Below are 17,765 nucleotides of genomic sequence, written 5' to 3' on the forward strand. Positions count from 1 at the left end.
TTGATCGAACGGTCATTAGCTGACCGGCGCGCGCTTACGCCGGTCCGCCACCGGCGCCTAGCATCGGCCTAGTTTTTTTATGTGCGCGCGTGTGTGTCTGTGTTATGTGTTGTGTGTATGCGTGGGACTGAGACGAACCATGGATATGAGATATAGTCCAAATTAATTTTTGACATTTGCATGTGTTTTCGATTTTGCTTTTTGTTTTTTGACACTATTCTTACTTAGATTTAGCTTTTAGTTTATTGTCTTTCTTCTTTAACTCTTTCTTAGGACTTTCTTTTCGCAAAAAGCTCACTATTATAAGTTTATTCTCGCATATTAAGAAAAGTGCAATTTACGTGTAAATGTGCAATTTATTTCATTTTCTTTCTTCTAAAAAGGTAATAACAATACCGCTAATACATTATTCCTTAGAAAAACTTTATTATTTTTATTTTATTTTCTTTATTCTTTAAGGGTAATACCAAGCCATTAATCTATTAATTCTTAGGAAACTTCCTTTTCATGAAAATTGCACTATTATACACTTACTCTTACATATTATAAAAAAGCGCAATACTAGTGTAAATTTTGTGCATATTTTGTCATTACATTTTTTTTTCATTTTTTTCTTCTTAAATGGTAATACCAGTGTCACTAATTCATTCTTTCCTTAGGGAACTTTCTTTTGACGAAAATTTAAGTATTATAAGTTTATATTCGCATATTATGAAAAGTGCAATTTATGTGTAAATTATATGCATTTTTTCATTTTCTTCTTCTGAAAGGGTAATAACAATGCCACTAATTCATTTGTCCTTGGAAAAACATCATTATTTTGATTTAGTTTTAGTTTTTATTTTATTTTCTTTATTATTTAAGGGTAATACCAATCCATTAATCTAATTTTTTTCTTAGGAATCTTCCTTTTCACGGAAATTGCACTGTTAATCTGTTATGCACTTATTCTTACATTTTATTAAAAAAATGCATTTTTGTGTAAATTTTGTGCACATCTTGTTATTTTTTTTATTTTCTTTCTTATTATATGGTAATACCAATGTCACTAATTCATTCTTCCTTAGGAATCTGTCTTTTGGCAAAAAATTCTTGATTATATGTTATGTGCAAAAAAAAAAATCATTTTCTTTCTTCTGGAAGGGTAATAACAACGCCACTAATTCATTCTTCCTTAGAAAAACTTCATTATTTTGATTTTATTTTAGTTTTTAGTTTATTTTCTTTTTCTTTAAGGGTAATATCAACCATTAATCTATATCTTCTTAGAAAACTTCCTTTTCACGGAAATTGCACTATTATACACTTATTCTTGCATATTATAAAAAAGCTCAACTTTTGTGTAAATTTTGTGCACACATTGTCCTTACTTTTTTCATTTTCTTTCTTCTTAAACAGTAATACCAATGTCATTAATTCATTCTTCCTTAGAAAAGATTATTATTTTAATTATTTTTCTTTAAGGGCAATAACAATGCCACTAATTCATTCCCTATTGGAAAATTTATTTTTTTCGAAAATTTCACTATTATATAATTATTCTTGCATATTAAAAAAGTGCATTTTCTTTGTAAATTGTGTGCAAATTTTGGTTTAGTTTTAGTTCTGTTGTATTTCCTTTCAATTATTATATGTGTATTCTTGCATGTTACAAAAAAGCACAAATTATGTGTAAACTGTATGAAGTTTTTTCACTATTTGTTTTAATTTGCATCAGTCAACGAACCAAAATTTTATTATCAGTCGACTAACATGCATGGGCTGTTACTAGATTGAACTGAATTTATTTCACACCGCAAAAAAAAAATGAATTTATTTAGCTACCATCCATCTATAGGAGGGAGTGCATGTGCGTAAAGGTATTGATGCACAATATTTTTTGCAACTAGTCATGTACAGTACGTGAAATGCATCCATGCATGTGTTTGAAGGCTCCTTCCTCTTATCCGAAAGAAGAAAAAATGAGGAAGAGGAAGGTAGCTAGCTAGCAGTGTTGGTGCAGATACGTACGTACGTGGTGTATGTGCACTGCTCAACGCTGCGCGTATGAATTCCCTGAAAGCGAATTAATATCGCGCGTGACATTGGCCGGCTAGCTCGTCTTGATTTTTTAGGTGCGATAGAGTTAAGTCTTGATTCACAGAGGTAACGAACGATCAATCAGGTAGTTTTGTTGGCTGAAACAACTTTGTGTCGATCTACTGACCCAAGTAAATTTTCAGTCGACTGACCTATAGTCAGTCCCAAACTATAATGCCATTCAGATATCTACTTGTCACATAAAGCATAAATTAAGTACCCCCAACACCAGGGAATAACGTCATGTTTTTAGGGCTCCGTGCGAAAACCCTCAGAGCCATCGAATCAGAATTTAAGGGATGACAAATTTTCTGCACAACGTGGCAAATTTGTTGCCATTTTTTCGCTACATGGCAACTTTCACCTCCGGTCATGGCGAATCCTACAAAGTCGTCATGGCAACTATAGTGGCATGGCATGGCAAGTTTAAAGCGTTCGCTGGCTGATGTTCGCTAGATAGTGTTTTCCTAAATTAATTAGTATTAACAAACAGTTAATGTGATCCCATATTCCAGTATGATGGTAGCACTATACAACGATTCAACACCATTTTAACAAAGTCTGCGTTGGTGAGCATGCCTTCGCCATCTTGAGATGCCATTTCAAATGAACACCTATTATAACTAATAGAATGTCCGTGCGTTGCTACGGGCCTTTTAAATTATTTGAGTATCTATACTGACAATTCAATGGTTTTTCGTATAAGATAACCTCCAATGAGGCCCTGGTCTTATATTACTCTAAGTGACAACGGTTTTTTAGCAAGAAAAATATTTATAACCCACACATAATAAGATGATGCCACATTTGAGAATCCTCCAAAGAGTGTAATCATGCCCATGACATCACGTATGAGTCCATATTGACCAGTCCATGGTTTTTGGTATAAGATAAACTTCAATGAGGCCCCGTCGTATATTATTTCAAGTGACAATGGTTTTTTAGTAAGAAAAATATTTATTACCCTCACATGATCAGACGCTGCAGCAGCCGCCGCTACCCGTGCATTGCCAAGGAATAAAGAAGACATTGTCAAACATTTGTTCTATTTTAGAAATGTGAGTTAATTCTCGCTCAATTTCCTCCTCGGTGGTTGTCGTGTCTCTTCAAACCATCTTCTACTTGAGAATAGAAGTGACATATTTTTCTCCGCCCCTCCTTCCCCTTCATATCTGCTCTCTTCATCTGCACTTTCCTCCTTGGCGTACGATACTTACTTCTACCTTGCTACATTCTGAGATAATAAAATTGCCCTTTATCGAAAAAAACTTACTCGTACCTTGTACATGTTTTTAGTACTTGTTTTGTTCCTCACGAGTTTGTTGTCATATGTTTTTAGTAGTTGTTTTGTTCCTCACGAGTTTGTTGTCCTTTTCACACTCATGGTTTTATTGTTTTTGTTCACTTTGTAGATAAAACCATTGCCATGAATAATTATATTACTTTAAACCATAGTATCTTTAAAGTTTTTTCCATTGCAAATTGACGGTTATATGCCCCTAGAGGGTAGCTACGGAGGACAGAATAGGTCCAACAACAGTAGGGCAACCCAAGCCCACAACTCGATGTCCACCGTTCGGAGCGCATCACCACCTTGGAGGATAAGACGAAGACTCCTCTTCGAATTAGGCTAGGGATGGTTTGTATATGGCATGCATTAATCGACCCCGATTAGATGTCAAATGTAGCACAGAAAAACTCATCACAAACCTGATCGCATAGGTCAAACATAACTCGACGGACCTGAGCTTCTCTTTTAGTTCAACAAAGTGTTCTCCATGCTCGTCACCTTGTTTCAGAAATTCGTGATCGATATTTTGGGCTAGGCAACTCGTGTGCTCTTTGATCCATTGTGTTTCCTTTGATTTCCATTTATAACCACCTGGCACCCCTTCAACCACACGTTGTCACACATGGCCAAGTGGGCAAGTGGGCGACTTCAATCGTTTTGGCCTCCACTTCGCTCCACTCGCTCCTAAGAAGCATGTCTTTAATTTAGAACATACATCACCATGTTGTGTTGTCGTCGATGATTCATCTTCGTATATATCATCCGCACCATGATCCAATTTGCAACCTTTCTCATATACCATTTGTTAGAATTTACCAGTTGCATCATTGCAGAGATTTAGACCCAGAGACAAGTATTTATTAACGAGGTTCATCGATCAACACCTACATCCTCGGGGCATGACTACGGCACTCCTCCCCATGTAGTAAATCGGCATAGTATAACAAACGACGAAAACTGTCAAGGCCATCAAATGTATCTCGACTATCGCACCACGGTGGGTTTTGCCATAGCCCACAAGCATGGAGATCCTCCCCTTGGTGATCTTGTGTATAGCCGAGTTACCAGTTTTTTTTTTTTTTTGGCGGCTATACGAGCTTCGTCTAGTTTATTTTTGACTTCATATATTAGGCCCATGGTCATGGGTTTCACTCAAATATGCATACATCTGCATATTGGAAGTCTAGCTATAGCCCTCTACACATATATATTCGACATCAATTCCAATAGTTTCAAATGAAATCCGCCGTTTCTTTGGTTTCCAGTGAGAAATATAAAATTTACAGACTTGTAATACACTGTTGGGTCTTGATCGCCATGTGAAATTAAACCATTCAGAAAACTACTTGTCAGATAAAGCACAAATTAATTAACAGCTAGCAGCAGGGCATATACATACGAGCGCGTAGTTACAAAGCAATATCTTTGTCTGAAACTCAGAATGCGTCTGTATTGTGTATCAATGTGGTGGCAAGTGATCAAGAATGCACCGGTATGGACAAGTTGTTGGAGATGCACCCCATCCTGAAGATCTTGGCGAAGGAGCTCCAGATCCTGAGCTCCTGGTGCACCATCATCGGCGTCCCGTCCTTGACGCAGTGGTCGTACTTGTCCAGCACCGACACGATGTAGCTGAACTCAGGCCGCCTCGCCGGGTTCGCCGACCAGCACCTCTTGATCAGGTTGTTCAGCAACGGCGGGCACGAGCTCGACAGCGGCGGCCTCAGATTCTGACACGTCGATCATCACAAGCAGAGACAAGTACGTGTCAGATTAATTCAGAGTGACAAGAACGGAGAGACGGACGGGATGTGTCGACGGACGGACCTTCTCTGCGGCGGCGTAGGCGGCCTGGACGGGGGTCATGCCCTGGAAGGGGAGGAGGCAGGTGGTGAGCTCCCAGAGCACGATGCCGAAGCTGTAGACGTCCACCTTGCGTGTGTAGGGCTTCTCCTTGATCATCTCGGGCGCCATCCAGCGGTACGTGCCCTTGTTGCCCTTGGTGGCCTGGCACCGCGTCTCCAGGCAGGAGGTGCCGAAATCGGCCACCTTCACCCGCATCTCGTCGTTGAGCAGCAGGTTCTGGGACTTGAGGTCGCGGTGCATCACGCCCTGCGCGTGCAGGTACTCCATGCCGCGCGAGATGTCCAGCGCCAGCTTCAGGATCGTCTCCGGCGACAGTGAGTAGGGGTCCTTCTTGTTCAGGTACATCCGCAGCGTCCCCTGCGACATGTACTCCGTGATTATGCAGTACACCGGCGGCTTCTTGCACGCCGCGATGAACTGCAGATCAAATCAGATTCATCTCCAGTGTAAGATATAGCTTGGCTTGCTAATTAAGTTCGAATCATCAGTCAGTGTGTGGTGTACATGTATGTATGAGTGGAAACTGATCGATCGAGGAAGGAGAGAGATGGACCTGGACAATGTTGGGGTGGTAGAGGCGGGAGAGGAAGGCGACCTCGGAGTTGAACTGGTCCTCCAGGACGGCGCGGCGGGCCTCGTCGCGCTCGGGGATGCGGACCATCTTGACGGCGACGGCGCGCTGCTTGTAGATGCCGCGGTAGATGCGGCTGTTGGCGCCTGCGGCGAACTTGTTGCCGATGAAGAGGTGGGAGAGGTCTGCCATCCACTCCTCCCGGCGGCCGCTGTCGCGGGACGAGCCCTCGCCGCCGGAGGAGGCGCCCATGGCCGTGTCCAGCAGCATGGACCACGACTCCATGCTGTCCCAGCGCTTCTTCTCCATGTCGTCCGCCTCCGACGGCCACGGGTTCTTGCCCGACGTCGACGGTGACGACGCGAACAACAGGCCGGTCGCGAACGGCAGTGCCGGCCGCCGGGACGACGCCCCCTCCTGGCTGGCGTCCCCTGCCGGCCGCGGCTGCCGGAAGCAAGAAAGCATGGGTGAGGGGTCTCAAGACTCGCACGGTAACGACCAGCAGCGCCTCATTCCAGCAGCAGGGACCAGGCAGCCTCGTCGGCCACGGAGCGACACCACGCCGGAGCAGCAACGCCGCGCCACGAGCATTGCTTGCCGTACCTACCGTGGACGCTCACGAGCTATATGACACGATCCGAGGCAAAGTATCCGTGCCCATGAGTGAAAACTCCCTCCCTACGGCCTGCTCGGTAGTCTGTACGATACCTTATCCGAATGATGCACCTAACCTACACCGAGAATAGCTGATGCCTGTTGCGCTTGTTGCACGACACAAATGGCAAAAACTAAAGGCGATGGAGCGCACGATCGAATGCCTCCTCCCTCCTCTCCTCCGTCCTTGTTCTTAGGCCAGTGGGTACGGTACCTAGCTAGTGCTCTCGAGAAGCAAAGTGAGACGCCGGTGCTGCTGGCACTGGAGATAAGCCATGGATGGGCGGACGGGGAGACTAATTAAAGGCGCTCAAGGATGTCTCGTGAAGAAGCCGTTCAGGAAAAGGCGCCAGTTGCATGCAGGAGTGGTAGCTAGGCCAGGCATGCATGCACGCTCCCGGATGCAAGGGAGGGATGAGGCACGCACCTGCAATATCTGTATCGGTAAAAGAGAAAAGGTTCGTGTGACATGACAAGCAGTGACATGCCTGAAAGTTACGGATGCATCAGGGGCTACGTACTTTTTGCGCTTTGTTTGGGAGGGGGAGCGTTTCTGTGGTAGAGTGTGTCTGTGTGTGTGTATGAACGGAACGGGCCGCCGCCGCCGGTGTGTGCTGGTATGGTATGACATCACCAGCTGCGTCATTTCTTCCCCGGAAAGCAGTTGACGGGAGGTTGAAGAGGCTGAAATGTATGCGAGGGGTGGATTGAAATTCCACTCCAGTGGGTGTGATGGCAGGGCCGATTTGTTTTGGAGTGTAATGGGCCGGAAAATCTGCCGACAATCTTGCCTAACAGTGGCCCAGTTCCGAGGCGTGGGTCCCTCCAAATCTCTGCGGCAATTAGGGTCTGCTTATGACAAAGGACAACGCTAACGCCCACACACGTGTGGTGGGAGCTAAACCCGCTCACACGCCCTATAACACACAGACTGCGTCATGTCACCGCATGCATGCATGTGAGAATCTTTTTAAATTTTTAGTTTTTAAAATGTTTTATCTCTTAAATTAAAAATCCGACTGAAGATTCATTTTCACCATTAAACCCCTCGTGATGAGATCTTCGAAACTAGATCTCATATCAATATATTTCGACGAATTTTTTTGGGGTTAAAAGTTGCCATGTCTATTGCATATGAATTGTCATGATGTTTACACTGAAGTTGCCATGATATGTTTCAACTTTTTTTCTACATTTAAAAGTAAATTTTGACATATTATAAACTAAAATTGCTATGATACATGCACTTAAAATTGCCATGGTTCATACAAAAAATAATTTTCATGGTCAAAGTACTAGAATTGCCATCATAAAAAAACTAAAATTGCCATGCTCTACAAACTAAAACTGCGACGTGGCAACTTTAATTTAAGCACTATGGCAACTACAGTGTAAACATCATGGCAACTTTTGGCCAAAAAAAATCATCGAAATATATCAACATGGGGTCTAGTTTTGAAGATCTCGTCGAGACGGATTTAATGGTGAAAACAGATTTTTAATTCGATTTTTTAATTAGGAGATAAAATATTTTTAAGTCAAAAACCAAAAAGATTCTTACTAATGTCATATATTCATACGTGGCAAAATGAATGGTGATGAAGGCATGTGGACGATGTGTAAAGTACCACACGTGTGGGCGTTAGTTTTCGATGACAAAATTATATTCCCTCTGTATTAAAATATAATATATCCGTCATGTTTGGTTAGGCCAACCCTACAACTTATTTCCATCCATGTAAACATTGTGTCACAGTAATAAAGCTTTATGAGATCCTAAAAAGTAAAATATAAGATATTTTTTGACATTGTATTTATGAAGGGAGTAGAAAAAAGTCTAACGGAGTAGATTCGGAATTAAAAAAGAGCAGACATACTTTCATGATTTTTTTTCAACAGGTGGACATACTTTCACGTGGTTGTACCAATGTATCATATGACAAAAAAACACCGAATGACAGGAGCACTACCTATTCATTAAGAAGGGAGAAATACAAAAGATTACAAGAGCGCATGTTCTTAAAAGGAACATGCGAAAACTTAAAGAAAGAGGACTACTCACCCAAAAATGGGCACCGATAAAGGCCTCCCCGAAGCTGATGTTTGCATCCTAATGTCCAAAAGCAACGGATGTTGAATCAATGTTTGTAGGTCGCCTTCAACGTGTTGCGCTCTTCCGGATGTTCCATATAGTGTAGTATGGTGACCAACTGACCGCTGAAATGGCGTCGCTTCTCTTTTGACATGGCGTGGACTATGCTCTCCCACCACTCATTTAAACGAGGGGTGAATGAGGGGGGGGGGGGGGTATTTGATTGTTGCTAGTCCAAAGCCACACAAGGTTCCATGTGGCCTTGCCAAAGGAGCACTCCATGGACAAGTGGTTTGTTGTTTCCTAGGCACCGAGGCACATCTGATAGGCAACAAGCGGACAACCTTGGGTAGCTAGACTGTTTTCCATGAGGATTCTACCATGGAAGATGAGCCAGGCAAAGATGCGGCATTGGGGCTCGGCATGGGCCTTCCAACCTTGTCTGACTAGAAAAAATTACATGGGCCAAGGGGGGAGAGGTCAGCCTAGCGACCACACAGGTATAGTTATCATTATCCAACCCCTTCATATACATGTTATTCCTAAGTTACGATCTTGTACACTGGGGTTTAACCCCAAAAGGATACACATGCCAGACCAATTATCATGCAGAAGGCTATCTTCTTTGATCGCCCACGGTTATCACCGTTGAAGCTTGAAAGAGGTCCATACTTTCCTTGTTGCAGGGAAAATTTGAGCCAATCCATGGGAAGTCGATGTCAGTCCATCGGAACTAGAGCCATTGAAGGCACATTGCATAGATGAATCTTCCTAAGTTCGGAATACCAAGGGCCCCTGAGGACTTGTGGTGCCACATTGTCTCCCAGCTAACAAGAGAGTGACTGCCATTTGCCTGGTCTCTATCCTTGGGGTGCCAAATGAACCCCCAATGAATCTTGTCTAACTTACTCTATTTAATTGCTAGGATTAACCCTAGTCTCCCACAAACCACAAAATTGCTCTCGGGACTGGCATAACCGATGACCAAGATTGGATCAAATATCAATAAATGTATAACCCTAGCCGCTTGAAAAGAACAAACCCAATTTCCATAGTTCTACTTGCACTTTGTTGCCCTATTTGGCTTTGGTGGATGAAGTGAAACACATAATAAAGTTTAGAAGTTGATTTTAATTTTCTCTTGTTATGTCTTGTATCTTTGAATGTGGTTTATTAATCGTGGAGACGATGTCACAATAAAAATATTAAGACCATCACATTCTTTTGTGGTCAACACTTGGAAGCATGTGGAGTTTTGGTCCCGCGTATCATCGATTATCAATCCAACGAGTAGTCATTTGGCACTTTATCCCCTCTTGGTGGTGGCGGCTACGGTCATGGTGTAAAATGTGTTTTTGTCGGTGATGCCCTTGTTTTGTATTTTCGCTCTCTATGCTTTCTTCTTCAACAACATGGTGTCTTGTTCGTATTGTATGGCCATGGTGTGTATAACGACCTTAGATTCCTGCCCATACATGTGATGGCTTATGCGGCTATTTTACACCTTAACTTTGAGGTTGGTTCACTTTGTGCTAGTTTAGTATTTTATATTTTATACATCATAATTATGATGGAATGTCGAAAGATAAAATTATAGATGATGACTTTGAAAAATCTTGTGATCACCAACCTTTGTCAGCCACGTTGTTTCAGTTTTCGTTTTTCATCCATGTATTTATTCAATTTGCCAATATTGTCGGATCTTTTACTAAAAATATAAAGTACGTGGCAAATTCTTTGTAAATATGATCTCCATGTTCCCTGCTCAACAGTAGTTACAGATCTTGACAAGGTCCAAGTGTGTGTGCGCTCTATATAACCGTAATGTGTTGGTCGGTTCTCCCGGTTTTGAGAAGGTTTCTAGAAGGGTGTTGTTTGTTTTTTTTCCTTTGTTTCTTGTATTGTTTTCTGCCGGTTTCAATAGTTTTCTTTTGGGTTCTTTCTTGTTTTTACTTATTTTCTTATAATTTTTTCCTTTTCTCTTCTTTCACAATGAGGATATTTTAAAATCCATGAATATTATTTTGAAAATTCATGAAAATATTGAAGTCCATGAGCATTTGTAAAGTATTTGAATAATTTAAAATTTATGAACCATTTTTAAATCGAAAATTATTTTAAATTTAAAAGTATTTTTAAAATTCATGACCATTTTTAAAATAATATGTTTCTGATTTGCACGATTTTTTAAAATCTGTGAACATCTTCTGACTTAATGAATTTTTAAAAATAAAAAATATAGCTGATTTTTTCTGAGCTAGGAGTGGAGCGAGCGAACAAAATAGTGGGCGAGTGAAGCATGGGACCGAGCTGAGCGAGAGCTTCGTGGGCCGGCCCATGTGAGCGTTATAGTAACGATAGCACAGTTTCAGCGTGGAATAGAAGATCCCAAGCGCTCAGACAACCATCAGGGGCTGACACCAAAGATGAAACATGAAAGAACACCACAACCATGCATCAAACAACTTCATTCTTCTCTCAAAATAAGTACCATCTCCAACACAGCCCAACATGATCTACAAATGAAAAGCACTGCCATAACAACTTGCTCGAAATTTGCTTTTTCAACTGTACTCTTCCTACTGTCAGTTTGGGCAGTCAGATTGTGAGTTTCAGAGTCAGCCGCCACGAGCAAAAGCGGACCCACGAGTCCCCTGTGACTAACACTCGGCGAAAACTACGAATCCAGAACAAATCCGTCACGAATCAGCGTCACGCGGAGGCCGAGCCCACATTCCCACTACACGGGCCGACAGCCCATCCCCATCGTCACCCACAAGACAAAAGAGCCCCTCATCCTCCGTCAGAAGAAACAGAAATCAATCCACACCGTCTGATCCGCTGCGGATCCATCTTGCAGCTCCACGTGTCCCGCCTTCAGCCGCTCGAGAACCGTCGGCAGCCGCCGCCCCGGTGCCGCGCACACGCCGGCTTACCACGCTACGGCACCTGGAAACGCGACGCGCTAAGCCATCACACGTGCGATCGCTTTGCCGCTAATGCTGTGATTATCTCACTCTCCACGGCCCCCCACTTGTGCTGAATATATACTGGAGTTGCAATCTCGACTGATTTATGCGTACGATTGTGCAGCAAGTGCGTTAAATATCGCTGTCACGTGGGAAATCAAAGAGGCAACCGGCCAGATATGAAATCGTCCTAATGATATTTTTTGACATGTCCTAATGATCTTGACGTAGATTGAGCTGCAAACAGAACAAAACACGACTGTTTTCATAAGAAAAGGCAAAACGGGGTGATTGAAGTGGGAAACCCCATCCTCGTTGTCGACTGATCGCTCTCTGGCTGACGGTTTAGGCACTGGAAATGGAATCTTATATTCATGCCGCATTGTACTTGGAAAATGCAGGAAAAGTTTAAAGGAGGATGCAACGTTTCGTTTCTACTACTCCAGTGCAGTAGAAAAGATGTAATTAATCGTAAAGCTTATCCGTACTGGATGCAGATGCTTAGGAACGTTCGAGGGTTGTGTGCTGGCAATGGTTGGGGAGAGAAGTATAGATACCGCAGAATAGAAAAAAGATGTGTTCGTCCAAAAATAATGGAGAATTGTGATTGGAGCCCTCTCGCTTTTCTTCAATATATATGTCATCCAAAAATATGGAGAATTGTGATTGGAGCCCTCTCGCTTTTCTTCAATATATATAAAGCCATTACCTTTGTACAACATGTAAATACTTTTTGCTATTTTATTTGTGAAAATATTCTCTTCTAATGGAAGTATCAGTGTTGCTCGGGTTGTAGTCCGTCTATGCTTGTGTTTTTTTAGGTTGGATCCTTCCGATCTACGCTACTCTTCATTGGCGGCAGTTGTTGTTCTGCTGCGCTGGTCCTATGGGGGCCTAGCACGACCACTTTCCGACTGTCTACTATTCCGGCTTCGGCAAGGGAGGGATGATGACGGTAGCACGCCTTCGGTCCGCTTCAGTGTTTGTAGTCGTCGCTTTGTGGTTTACAGATCTGGATGTAATTTTTATTATTTTTGATGTTCATTGTACTAACATGTTTGAAGATGAATAAATCAGAATTTTTCCTCAAAAAAAGTGTTGCACTTCGTCAAGAATAAAATAAGAAACAACTCCTCTTCTCTTTGGACTATTACAAAAAGAAAACTTAGTTGTTATCTAACTCAATGAAATTCCTATGGACCTTCAAAAAAAAAATTCCTATGGTTAATTTATGTTGTGCCATCCGTGACAGAGAGTACAAATATACTCCGTGTGTTGCATCGAGAATTCGCAGGTAAAACTGTTAGGCATATGAAAGCTAAAATCAATAGCATGTAAAATATAATGTGGTATGCATATTTTGAAAGGTCACATAAATGGGTCACATCCATTGTCACTCAGGCAATGCTTGAAGACTATGTCAAAATTGGCTTCTTACCGGCCAAAGAAATCATTCACTGGCGTGATCCTAAACCGGATGAAGCCAAACCTCAGCCGCAAGACGATGAAGTTATCGTTTTCACTGATCACATAAACCGGGGCTTCTCACCGCCTGGATCAAAATTCTTTCGTGATGTTGTGCATTTTATGCAACTTCATCCTCAAGATATTGGACCCAATTCCATTTCAAATATTTGCAATTTCCAAGTCTTCTGCGAAGTATACCTTCAAAAAGAACCTAGCGTTGACCTCTTTAGAGAATATTTTTACCTGAACCGCCAGAATGAATTTACTGACGGCCCCAGCCAAGACCTTGGAGGGATCTCAATTCAGCAACGCAGAGACGTCATTTTCCCTTATGCTTCGCTTCCAAACCATCCCAAAGATTGGAATCAAACCTGGTTCTACTGCAAAGATACTTCTCCTGCTGATGAAAATCCCTTAACAGGCTATCGTGACCAACGGCTTAACCCGAAGCATCCTCTTCACTGCCGGCTTACCACTGCTGAACGGGCCAAACTTGCACCTACCTTCTCAAAGGTTATGGCATTATTGGGCAACAAATTAACCGGGATTGATTTGGTTCGGTGCTGGGTAGCTTGGAGGATCATACCTTTAAGCCGTCGGCCCGGTTTAATGTGTACATATACCGGCGACACCAAAGCTCCACTGCGTTATAGTTCAATGCATTTGACTGATAAAGCCATCAATGAAATGACCAAGACTCTTCTCAATGAAACCTTGGAAAGCTGCATCAGAGTGGGTCTGAATCCCTTCTGCGAACTTAACCCGGCACCAAAGGTATGTCTGTCTGGTTTATATACTTTACTTCATTGCTCGTAGAATCTAGAAATCCTAACCTTTATTGTAAACTTTCTCAGGTTGGATCTTCTTTTTGGGATAAGAGATATGATGAAAAAGCCGCCAAGAAGGCCAGGGCCAAGACCAAAGCCATGAAGAAGAACAAAAAGAAATCCACTGCTTCTGACACGTTTAACGTGGATGAAGATGAAGAGTCGGAGGTAGACCTTGATTCCCTTGGCTCCTTTTTCATCCATCTTATTGACACTGATTACTATCAGGACAACGCAGAGAGCAACCAGGCGGTTGATGATGAGGTAACCATTATTTCCTTCGACTCAGAGCCCTTGCCAAGATAGAAAATTCTACGCGTGATCCGAAAAGTAAGGTTTTCTCACCCTTTAGCTCACATGGATCCCAACTTTATTTTGAAGCAACAACAACATGAGAACCGACGTAGAAACCGGACCAGTGGAGGCGGAAAACTTTCTTCCGGTTTGCCTGACACGCCAGCCCGCCGCAAAAGCCGAAATGAGGTATTAAAAAATTGTGACTCTTATTTATTTTAAAACATGCATTATTCATCCAGTACTTCATGCTTTTGATTCGAATTACCAGGGGACCTCTCACTCTTCGTCCGATGATTCATCTCAGACTCTACTTCCTCCTTTCAAGACTGCCCTGGGTACCAACTTTAATCTGTGTTTTTCAACATCTCTAAATTCATACTGACTTTCCGAATCCTCTTGCAGTGGGAAAGCAAAGCCTAGCAAAAATTCCAAAGTGAACAAGCCCACAGAAGACCCCAAGCCTCATGAACCGGAAAAGCAAGCACCAATTTCTGAGGCCTCCATGCAACAACCGTAAGATCCTGTTGATGACCCGCCACCAGAAAATCGTGGTACCTCTGCTGACCCTATGGTTGTTGAACCGCCAAGCCCAACTAAGCCTCCAAAACCGAACACCGAGGAAGTTGTGGTTACTGGCACTGGTTTTCAAGAATCGGGGAACCCTGTTGCTCTGGCTAAACATTCTGCCAAGGAAGAACTGATCGAGAGGCGCAAGGTCAAATTTGACATGACCAATTACTCGCATCTAAACATTAGTGAAATCCTCTCCGGCTATCTTAGTTAAGTACATAGCAGCCGTGATCTGGAGATTGACATGGTCAAGCACATGCATCAGAAACATGAGGTATTAACTCTTGCTCTCATATGAGATATATTCCTTTAGCCCCCAAGTCTACTGAATATGATAGAATAAAATATACTGTAGACTTGTTAGATAGCCTTTTAGCTATGCATCTGAGTCAGAACCTGTAGCCCCCAAGGGCCAGCTTAAACTATTAAATTAAGTCGGTCCTTCAGTTAATAATGATCAACCTTGCATTTGTAATCCCCAAGGGCCGTTTAATCTACCAGAATAAACCAAGAGTTATCACTTGATAAATAAATCCCATCTAGTCATCCTTGCAAACGGGGTAAACTTTGATGAATGATGAACCGGGGTCATCTGTCATTGCATCATAAAACAAGCTTTGCATCCATTAGCCCCCCAAGTGTCAAGTGTTGTTGCTTGCAAAGGGCTTGGGACTTATCAATATATATAACTCCATAAAGAAACTTTCTGCACCCATTAGCCCCCAAGTGCCAAGTGATGTTGCTTGCAAAGGGCTTGGGACTTATCAATATATATTGTTTCATAACTGTTCATATTTGTTTGGAAATTTTCTTTCAGGAAGCATCCAGTCAATTTCAATCTCAGCTGTCTGACTTGAAAACCCAACTTGAATCACAAGAAGCTGAGACCCAGAAGGTTGACTCCAAGTTCAAGTTGAACTTGGATGAGAATGAAAAGCTCAAGACTGAATTTAATATTGTTAAAGCCATCTGGGATGAAGAGAGGGCTGCCCTGATCCAAGGGCTGAGAAAACTAAGGCCTCATTTGAGGAGGTCACAACCGAACTCACCGGCTTAAAGCATCATATCAACTAGATGACCTTTGCTATTTTTGGTAAGATTTGTTTATATCATAATGACCTTTCGCTCTTCATGTTATAAACCGCCAAGTGACTTAATCATAATACGCCATGCAGGTCCCGGAAGCAACAATCTTGGGAAGGAGATGCTAACAAAGCTCAAGGCGGTTTATACACTAGTAGAACAACTATGCACCGGAGCTCAACGCACAATAGCCGCTATCTCCCCAAGTAAACAAACACCATCTCTTCTCAGCGATGTGTTAAGCAGCCTTTCTGTCTTGCCAGCCAGAATTGAAGAAAACAAGCGGTCGACTGCTAGAGCCGGTGCCATTACGACTTTAAGCCGAGCGAAGGCATGGCAATCAGAATTAGACCTAGCCGAGCTAGCCACCGGTTGCCCCAGTTTAAAAGAGGACGGGTCTCCTTTTGATAAGAAAGATTTTGCTGCCTGTGTGAAGGAGATGCGCCCTTTAGTGAGCTTGCTTGCTGCAGAAACATATCTTTCTAAGTATCAGGTGGCTTATACCGTAGATAACCAGAAAATGCTCACGCCGGCTTACAAGATTGCAGATCTTATCCCTCCAATCCATAAGCACACTTTTGCCTCGGAAATTGATCCATCTGAGCTTGTTGATGATGACGCTAAATTTCAAGCCTTGACTGGTATCAATTGGTCATCACCTGACTTCCAGACGGTGGAGGGAGAAGAAGAACAGGCGTGGGATGACCTGGAAGCTTCAAACCGCAAGGCCAGGAGAACTGATCCGCTGGGCGGTTCTTTATTTGCAACACCAGGAACTGCTTGAAAAACAATTTATCAATTCGGGCTCATGGAGCCATGTAATAGGCTAGTTAAATACTGATCTGCCGTGCCATCATGCACGTTTTGTTTGCATAACACTGCTGATCCATTATGGGAAGATCTGCCACTTATACTTTATAATATCATCCATTATGCAGGTCAGGTTTATCATTTTTCCCTGCATATAAACAAATAACAAGTGCCCTGGCGGTTTACCCCCAGGGCGGGTCACGATACCCCATATAAAAACCCCTGAGGACTAAATAGTCCATAATCAGGGTCGGTTTGTCAAAACCTTATATAATGAAATAAATATCATACCTGTGATATTTGTTCATACTGCCGACTTATCATAAGTCGTGTAGTAAAGGAAATAGCCCATAGCCAGAAGCATAATGCTATGTTCAATATATTCATACTACCGGCTTACAACGCCGCATGCAGCAAGGGGTGATATCCCAAAATTTGAGCACAAAGTTCTAAACATATAATCATTATACCCTGGTGACTTAAAGTTCACAACTAGTCCGGGTTAAAAATAATCCGGATAAAGATATACATGAACCATAAGGCAACATGGCCCTCATTGGTTTTTCAACCATGTATTAACATGTTACAAGAGACAAAACTCCAAAACGTTCAAATCAAATATAAATCAGAAAACAAGGCTTTCATAGGCCGCCAAGCCTCAAACTAAAGTGCTTTCATGGGCCGCACAGCTGCTGAGTTAAACCTTCATTCAAACCTTGTAAGCCGGACCTCACATGACCAATCGCCGTTTTAACGTTGACAAGTTCAGGGTCTTTATAAGATTGATTGTCAAGAGTACGACGAGTCACTCCAGGATTTCCTGGGCAGAGTGGCAGATTTACAAAGGTAGGATAACCCGGATTTTTTGGTGAATACACCAGGCGTCCAAGCCTATTACAAGGGTCATAGCTATGCTTAATGAGCCCCAAAGTAAAAGTTCATTCCAGGCATATAAGCCGGATTCAGAGCTATGCTCAGTGAGGAGGAAGCCCCCAAGTATGTTTTAATCATGGCGTACAAGCCGGATCAAGAGGGTAGTCATGGCTATGCTCAATGAACAGGAAGCCCCCAAGTGATCATATGAAGTGACAATAAAGACTCATATTCTCAGAAATGAAACGATAGAGGCCCTGAATTATCAGGGATGCCGACTTTATTATATTCATGATAATATATACATTGAAAAAGT

General features: G+C 42.4%; 1 protein-coding gene across 1 annotated transcript; it reads right to left on the reverse strand.

Moving 5' to 3' along the window:
* Positions 1–4,594: 4,594 nt before the first annotated feature.
* LOC123159481 (serine/threonine/tyrosine-protein kinase HT1) lies at positions 4,595–6,730 on the reverse strand. Its single transcript, XM_044577320.1, has 3 exons — positions 5,790–6,730; positions 5,198–5,653; positions 4,595–5,100 (listed from the first exon to the last, which is right to left on the reverse strand). Exons 1-3 carry the CDS (start codon positions 6,270–6,272, stop codon positions 4,849–4,851), a joined length of 1,191 nt encoding a protein of 396 aa, XP_044433255.1. The 5' UTR covers positions 6,273–6,730; the 3' UTR covers positions 4,595–4,848.
* Between the last annotated feature and the right edge of the window lie 11,035 nt (positions 6,731–17,765).

This window comes from Triticum aestivum, chromosome 7B, assembly GCF_018294505.1.
Source record: "Triticum aestivum cultivar Chinese Spring chromosome 7B, IWGSC CS RefSeq v2.1, whole genome shotgun sequence".
Lineage (NCBI taxonomy): Eukaryota > Viridiplantae > Streptophyta > Magnoliopsida > Poales > Poaceae > Triticum > Triticum aestivum.

Bases quoted from the DNA above. Each gene is read 5' to 3' on its own strand.
- LOC123159481 (XM_044577320.1), bottom strand. From the start codon at position 6,272: ATGCTTTCTTGCTTCCGGCAGCCGCGGCCGGCAGGGGACGCCAGCCAG. The intron at 5,654-5,789 runs GTCCATCTCTCT...TTTGATCTGCAG, and splicing joins ACCACCCCAACATTGTCCAG to TTCATCGCGGCGTGCAAGAA. The intron at 5,101-5,197 runs GTCCGTCCGTCG...TCGACGTGTCAG, and splicing joins CCTACGCCGCCGCAGAGAAG to AATCTGAGGCCGCCGCTGTC.